This window comes from Manacus vitellinus, unplaced genomic scaffold, assembly GCF_001715985.3.
Source record: "Manacus vitellinus isolate BGI_N305 unplaced genomic scaffold, ASM171598v3 scaffold_78_pilon, whole genome shotgun sequence".
Lineage (NCBI taxonomy): Eukaryota > Metazoa > Chordata > Aves > Passeriformes > Pipridae > Manacus > Manacus vitellinus.
The window spans coordinates 172,991-181,074 of record NW_021940807.1 but is presented as its reverse complement, the minus strand read 5'-3'; the positions used below and the strand labels follow the sequence as shown (position 1 = coordinate 181,074).

At 56.1% G+C, this 8,084-nt stretch overlaps 1 protein-coding gene across 1 annotated transcript in view; it reads right to left on the bottom strand.

Moving 5' to 3' along the window:
- The window catches only part of DHX30 (DExH-box helicase 30), a 26,681-nt gene that overhangs the window by 2,843 nt on the left and 15,754 nt on the right, over positions 1 to 8,084 (bottom strand). Inside the window, exons 6-14 of the mRNA XM_029964665.1 lie at positions 7,883 to 8,032; positions 7,237 to 7,389; positions 5,586 to 6,407; positions 4,361 to 4,439; positions 3,754 to 3,858; positions 2,568 to 2,743; positions 1,108 to 1,314; positions 579 to 660; positions 7 to 98 (exon numbers count right to left, since the gene is read on the bottom strand). Of these exons, the coding sequence (XP_029820525.1) occupies positions 7 to 98; positions 579 to 660; positions 1,108 to 1,314; positions 2,568 to 2,743; positions 3,754 to 3,858; positions 4,361 to 4,439; positions 5,586 to 6,407; positions 7,237 to 7,389; positions 7,883 to 8,032 (1,866 nt within the window). The remainder of the gene's footprint in view (positions 1 to 6; positions 99 to 578; positions 661 to 1,107; positions 1,315 to 2,567; positions 2,744 to 3,753; positions 3,859 to 4,360; positions 4,440 to 5,585; positions 6,408 to 7,236; positions 7,390 to 7,882; positions 8,033 to 8,084) is intronic.

The following is an 8,084-nucleotide window of genomic DNA, read 5'->3' as shown; positions in this document are numbered from 1 at the left end:
GGAGGCCAGGACGATGGCCTTGGCCAGCCGAGGGTCTGTGGAGATCTGGGCCAGCCGCTTGCCCAGGGTGGTGAGGGCCTCCCGCTGGTCCAGCACTCCTGCCACAGAGCCCCCAGGGTGGGAACAGACATCAGCTCCTGGGGGCTCTGGGAGCTGCCAGGAGAACCCACCCACAGCGCTTGGGAGATCTGGGGGACCTCCAGAAGAGGCACAGGGACAGGGGCCTGCAATCAGCACCCAGAACCCCCCAGGTCTGACTGAGCTGAGGCTGAAGAAATGGCTGCCACAGGCACATGACAGTCAACAAGGCCCAGTTCTGAATTCCAGATCACCGCTCCCCTTCTCTCCCTGTCACCCCCTTCCCTTCTGTTTTTAAACCTTGGAAAGTTCTCCCCACTCTTTGAGCAGAGTGGTGTGGGAAATAAAACAGCACTAGGCGTGTGGTTTGGGAAGTCCCTATCAACTGCCATCCCCCTCCAGGGATAATCCTGCAGAGTCTGTCCCACAGGATCCTGTGCCAGCTCCCACTTCCCGTGTTTAGACAGCAAACACGTTTCCAGGACACAGCATTATCTCACCGATCTCCTGCAGCAAGATCACGGCTTCATCCACAGCTTTGATGTCAGGGCTGTCCAGAGCCTTGGAGAGAAATTCAACTGCCTGCAACACAGCAGGGGGGAGGGAAAAGGGAAAAAGTGGGCAAGTTTCCCATGCAGGCATGTGGGAGAGCCCTCTGTCCTGCCCCAGGGCCCCAGACTGCAACAGCATTCCCTCTTTCTTTGCCTCCAGGGATATGAGCTCAGCCCCCTCCATTCCTTCAGCCTTCTAGACACACTCTGTAATCGAAGGGTTCTTCACATTTCCTGGTGTTAACATCCCCAGACAGCCCCGTGTTTAGGAAAGCAAGATCCCAAGTCATCAGCCCGCTGGCTGTTCCCCACTCCTGTCCCTGGAGCTGGCTCCAGGCTCCCGCCGGCGCAGTCCCGCAGCCGGCGCAGTCCCSCMGCCGGCGCAGTCCCGCAGCCGGCGCAGTCCCGCAGCCGGCGCAGTCCCGCAGCCGGCGCAGTCCCGCAGCCGGCGCAGTCCCGCAGCCGGCGCTGTGCTCACCGTTTTCTCCGGCATGTGGATCTTGGCCTGCACCACCAGGTTCTCCAGGGGGGTGCGCAGGATCTCTGGCACCTGGTAAGTTGGCATCTTGTCCAGGCGGCTGCGAGGGAAGAGGTGGTAGGCAAAGCCCGACTGGCAGCGGCCGGCGCGGCCCCGCCGCTGCACCACGTTCGACTTGGACACCCACACCGTCTCCAGGCAGGACACCTGGGGAGAGGAGCAGGCATGAGTGCTCCCAGGGCTGCTCAGATCACAGAACCCACCCTGCTTTGGGTTGGAAGGGACCTTACAGCCCATCCAATCCCACCCCTGCCATGGGCAGGGACACCTCCCACTAGCCCAGGTATCCCAAGACCCATCCAACCTTGGACACATCCAGGGATGGGGCAGACACAGTTTCTCCGCCCAACCTGTGCCAGGGCCTTACCACCCTCACAGGGAACAATTTCTTCCCAATATCCCACCTAACCCTGCCCTCTGCCAGCATGAAGCGACTCCCCTTGTTCTGTCACTCCCTGTCCAAAGTCCCTCTCTTTGCATTTTTCCATCCACACACAGACTCCAGACTGACCGATGATCCCAAAGGGCCAGGGAAGCCTTTCCCACTCCCCTGCCTCCTGCAGTGCTGGTCTCTGTCAGGGCATGGATGGGACCCAGATGCCACCTGCTGGACACCTATCCCAGGTCCTCATCCCAGGGCTTCCAGGATCTCCAGCCCTGCCTCTGGCTCTGCATTCTGAACTGGGATTAACACTGGGCAAATATCAAAGGGATGGATTTAAACCAGGACTGGTCCAAGATGTGAACGGCCACCTGGCCCTGGGAGATGATGGGGCAGGGCAGGGAGATGATGGGAGATGATGGGGCAGGGCAGGGAGAACAGGGGCAGGGGGATGTAGCCAGAATTCCTTCTCCTGAGGGCAACAGCAGCACAGTTGTCTTCACCTTGTTAGGAAGGTGGACAGACAAGAGCCTTCACAGGGCTCAGCACTGCCAGACACAGGGCCTGAGGGCAGTGAAGCTCCTCTGGAAGTCCAGGAACAAACCAAGGGATTGGGGTCAGGAGAGCTGCAAACTTGAGCAGGATCAACAGGTCAGGGCTGCCCTGCGTGGGCCAGCAAGAGGTTTTTGATGAAATCATGGAAAAAGACAAAAAGCAAACAGAAAAGCTACAGACGTTCCATGGTATCACAGACTTGGGAAGGGAGTAGGATTTGCCTTGAATTTCTTTGAAGACACCAGAATTTTGGCTGTGAGGAGCCTGGCACAGAGCTTGGACAAGGCAAACACTGGTGATGAATCAAACACTGTCCCCAAACAGGGACACAGCGCCCATGCCCCAAGGGCCAAATGAGAAGCAGCTCCATCATCCCGTTAATGACACCTCAAGTGCTCCTCTGAAAACATCCCTGAGGTTCAGGGTGTCCCCAATGCCCTCAGGGGCAAGAAAGCAGCAGTACCTTGGTCTTGAGGTCGTAGCGCTCCTCCTTGTGCGTGCCACTGTCCACCACGTGCACGATGTCGTTGATGGTGATGGAGGTCTCCGCGATGTTGGTGGCCAGGACAATCTTCCTGACGCCAGGAGGAGGCCTCTGGAAGATGTTCTGCTGGTCCATCATGGGGATGTTGGAGTGCACTGGGAAATCAAAACAGAGTCAGTCCCACCCGGCTGAGCTGGTGGGCAGATTCCTCTTGTACCATCTCCTCCCGCTTCCAGAAATGTGGGACAGAAATGGGGGTGTCACTGATGTTCACTGTCAGCAGCTTCCTGCCAGCCAGACCCCAGGGAAGATCTTCCACACATCATTTGGGAAGGCCTCACTTCAGCTGCTTCAGCCTCTGGCTCAGCAGCAGGAGCTCTGCTCACCTCCCGTCCCAGAGCCTGGTGGCACCTCCGGAATATCCCTCAAGTCCCACTCTCTCCCACAGTCCAGTTCTGCAGCTCCCCCTCCCCACAAGTCCCCCAGGGCAGGAGAATGGGGTGTCCTCCCTCCCATTTGGGCCCTCTTGGTCAGAAGTAGTTCCCAGCAAGGGCCTGTGGCTGTGCTGTGGCAGAGTGGCCTGTCAGAGCTGGGTGACACAGAGGCACTGCCGGCAGTGGGAGGGGGAGCAGGAGAACAGGCGGTTCCCACGGAAGAACACCTGTGTTCATGAACAGCTGAGCTGCTCAAAGCTCTGCCCCTGCCCGGCCTTGTTCCACACTGAACAGGGAGGGCTGCTAAAAAACAAACAAAGAAGTGCCAAAACCCTTCACAGCCTTGCACAGCAAAACTGCCTTTTGTTATAAACTTCCTCCTGGGATAAGCAATGTTAAATTCACCGATCAAAGCTGAGCTCCACAGTCCTTTTGCATCCAACAGAACAGGTCCTGAGGATCTTTTCTGTGCAGGCTCAGCAGGCAGCTACAGCAATGCAGAACTGAGCTGTTTGCCCCTGGCCTAATTCCCAATTGCTGGAGGCAAACGGGAAGCCACTGGCTTTGATCACAAAGGAGGAGTTACTCACGCTCCCCACACACTCTTACACCACAGGTACATCAAAGCACAAGAGCTCTGCACCAGAGAGCAAAGCTGAAGGGGCTCAGCGAGTCAACTGTCCCAGATTCTCCTGAATCCTGGGAAGAAGGGGCTGGCCCTGCCCTCTCACCTGGCAGGACGAGGTAGCGGCTGTTCTGCGAGCCCAGCATCTCCAGCAGCCGCTGCTGCACCCCTTTGATCTCCTGCCAGCCAGGGAGGAAGCAGAGGATCCCACCTGGAACACACCAACAGTTAGGAACACGCAGCCTCGAAATCCAGGTACTTTTCCCCAGCTGGAGATAGAGGCTTTCAAGGCAGAAAGCAACCAGGCTGCCTGTAGTTTCAGAGTGGATACCTGTGAGCTTTGAAACACTTAAAGCTCTTACAAGTCATCTGAGAGTCCTGCCTTCTTCCCAAAACATCACCTTCCAGGCAAAAATATTTAACAGGGATGGGGTTCCAATATACAAAGATAATTGTGCAGCTCAAGGCTGCAAATGCTGGAGCACAGACAAGTCCTGCTCTTCATCCCCAGGAACAGTTGCCCAGGACACTGAGGCTCAGATGTTCTTAGCCATAGACTTGGAATTCCCTCGTGCCACACTGCTCGAGGACACTTGGGCCAACAGGAATTCAAGGAGGCCTTGCACAAGAGGCTCAGCATCGTCTGGGCTCTGTAGGGTTCACTTTTATCTCCCCCAGCAGGAGAAAAGAGCCATGGGAAAGGCAGAACCCACCTGGCTCTCCGTGGGCATCGATCTGGAGCACGAGGTCGGTGATCAGGTCAAGATCCAGCACACACTCGTCGTCGGATTGCTGGATGGGACAGGACACGTGGGTGAGTGAGGTAAGGCCAGCACTGAGCACACAGGCACAGCCTCCAGAGCATCTCCTGGAGTCTGCAAATGCCTGGACTTGGACAGCCTGCCCAGGACTTGGAGCCAGCAACCTCGGGAGCCTGGTTTTGGCTCCATCTGGAACCTGCTCTGGTCATAACTGCTGCCAGTTCCCTCTGCTGTGCAGTGAGAATACACAGTCCCTGCCCAATCTCCAGATTTGGAAGCTGAGATTTGTGCATCTCTGCTGAACAGCACCTCACAAGTAACAGAATTCACATGAGATTTCTGGGGACAAAACTGTGCCACGTGCACCTGGGACTGCAAAGCCACCAGACACTGAGCAGCAGCTTTTGTATCTCCTGGTGATTTGGGACAGGCTATCAGAGAAGCTGATAAAACTCAGCTACAACCCCAGCCACATCAGAATCAGGAAGAATGCCCTGAAGGCAATGGGATACCCCACGCTGGTTTGCTGATGATCTGGGACTGGGACAAGTGGCTCATACTCCAGACAGTTGCTCAGCCACAGGGAGGGATCTCTCCAGGCTGGAGAAACGGGCTGACAGCTTCCAGACCAGCAGGTTGGACCAGAAACTGTCTGGAGATCCTGGCCAAGCTCAGTGACTCCATGACCCACCGCTGGTGTAAGATTACCCACAGCACAGAGTGCATGTCTGGAGGGCATTTTCCAAGGGAACAGTTGGACTAGTTGCAAAAAGCAGCAACCAGGGAATTCAGTCATGCAGGACACGAGCACTGAGGTAACGGTGCTGGAAGGCACAACCATGCCAGCCTTGGACAGGCTTGCAGAGAGTGTGCAAACCTTCCAGTGTGTGTCAGTGTCTATACACACACAACAACGAGCTCTCAGCCTACTCAAACGTCAAACTAAAGGGGGACAAAAGTAACTTGACCCCCAAAATGTAATCTTTACCCATTATTTAATCAAAGTACTCTGTGATTCCACTAAGCTGACTTCACCTCATGAGGGCTGGTGTGGAATTAAAGCTAAGCAAACAGTGTCCAGGAACCAGAGGGAAGTGGGACCAGTTCCAGGCCCAAACTCTCCCGTGACAACACACCAAAGTCAGTGCCCACCCCAGGGCAACACCTGCACACCCACCTTGATCTCGTAGTGCCGGTGTCGGTGCCGGCCCAGCTTGGCCAGGATCTCCTCCAGGTAGTATTCCTTCACCGGGTACATGAAGCCCGGCACCTTGACCACAGGGCAGTCCCCAAAGTAGTGGGAGAAGCGCTGGTTGTCCCCCGTGGCGCTCATGAGGACCAGGCGCAGGTCGGGGTTCAGCTTCTGGATGCCTTTGAGCAGGATGAGCAGGAAGTCGGTGTTGACGTCTCGCTCGTGCACCTCGTCCACCACGACGTGGCTGACGCCCTCCAGGCTGGGGTTGCCCTGCAGCTTCCTGAGCAGGATGCCCACGGTGCAGAAGAGCAGGGCCCCTCCCCGGGCGGGGGGCTTGCTCTCCAGCCGCACCTGGTAGCCCACGTTCTTCCTCATGTTGGGCCCCAGCTCCTGCGCCACGCGCTGGGCCACGGAGATGGCGCTGATCCTGCGGGGCTGGGTGATCACCACGTTGCAGCGGGCGCCGCGGCCCTCCAGGATGTAGTGTTCCAGCAGCAGCTGCGGGATCCGCGTGGTCTTCCCGCAGCCCGTGTCTCCCGCTATTACCACCACGGGGTTCTGCTCGATGGCTGACAGGATGGTGTCCTTGTGGGGGTCTACTGGCAGTGGGTGGCTCTCCTGCCAGGAGGCTCCTCTCCTTTTCCAGAGGGCCAGGAGGTTCTGGCTAAGGCGCACTTCCTCTGCCTCCAGCATGGGGATGTAGGTCTTCCCCGTGATGGCGTCGCTTATCGCACCGGATTCCTTGGTCAGGTTCATCATGTCATCGGCAATCCGGGGCCGGGACTCCCTGATGTCCACGGGATACTGGGGAGAGGGAGGGAGTTGGCAAGGACAGAAAGGTTAGCACCGGTCCTGGGACAGACAGAATGAAACAAGTGCCTGGAACAGGCTCAGCCAGCCTGGTTTTACCATGACCACAAAGCTCTGCCATGCCCACAAAGCTCTGCCATGCCCACAAAGCTCTGCCATGCCCACAAAGCTCTGCCATGCCCACAAAGCATTTCTGCTAACTCAGTGACTTCTGTTCTGAACTGAGGATATTTAAGGTGAGAATTAACGTGGGCAGCTCCCTGTGCTTTCCTTGCTGTGCTCCCTATTTTAGGAGGTATTAGTGCTGATGCCTGAACTGACAGGCACAAACTAGTTACTTAAGCTCTCCAATGCAGCAGCTCCTCCAAGACAACTTTTGGAAACTATCACGTTACACCACCACCCTTCTCTCCCTCGGGAAGCCCAGACACATAACTCACATAAAACACAAGTGTTTTTGCCTGAGCCAGAAATATTCTGTCTTGGCAAAAGAAAAAACGGAAGTCCCACATCCCACAGGACGAACTAAAAGGAGCAACAACAGGTCAGGAATTGTCTAGAACACAAATCAAGGCATTGGCCCAGATGTTCACAGATTAAAAGCTGCCGAACTTTTAATCAATCAGAACTTTCGGATTCAGCCTTGGAGGCACAAAGGGAAGACCCACTGCCCAAAAAGGGTCTCCCTTCTCCAAAGGGGCAGCAAGAGACTGGTCGGGTTTCGTGGCAACAATCAAGCCATGAATTCCCTCAATGTTTTGCCATGAAGCTTTCAAAGACACCCAGTTGCTGTGGGCAGATGGGACCAGGCAAAGGCGCTCACGTGGTTCAGGTAGTTCTCGATCTTGCGCAGGGTGGCCTCGGGGACTTTGATGTGGCAGGGCTTCCTCTGGTTCTCCCCCAGCTCCCGCAGGGAAGTCATGTTGTACATGGCATGGCTCAGGGGGTTGTTGTTCTTGTCCACCAAGCCAAGGCTCTGCAAGGAACAGGCAAACAACACTGTCAGCCACGAGACTGCTCACACCAAGTGCTGGGATACGGAGCACATGGATCCCTTGCATGGGGACAAGCCAACTCCCTGCCATCCCAAATCCATCACTTCCTGGTTTTCTTGCCAGAGCAAGAAACAAGACATGATCCCACCTCAGCTCTGGAGAAAAAGACACACCAAAGCCAACTACATGCTCACAACACTCACAAGAAGGTCTCAAACAGACCCTTTGGAGGAACAGCAGCCATGACTGTACCTGACAAACCCTCTTGTTAATTCCCTTGCTATGGTTCTGGAATGTTGTGAATCCCAAGGTTTGGAAATACATGTTTATTAGGAATTAGTTCATTAAGCATTAGGTCAAAGGTCAGAAAGTTACAGGCATCCCCCCATCGGGCCCAAATACAGCGAGTGAGGTGGAAGGAGCCTGTACCCACAGACACCTCCAGGGATGCAGGAGCCAGGGGCACTCACTCACCTTCAGCTTCTGACAGGCCAGAGCTGCTGCTTTGTTTTCTGCCTCCACCTTGCGTCGGCCCTTGGCAGCGAAGGTCATGGGGCAGGGCCAGCGCAGGGTCAGCTTGCAGATCTTGGTCTTGGTGCCCACCGTGCGGAACTGCATGTACTCCTGGGGACAGACACCACCCATGGGGCACCCTCGGCCGGGAGGGACCCCAGGG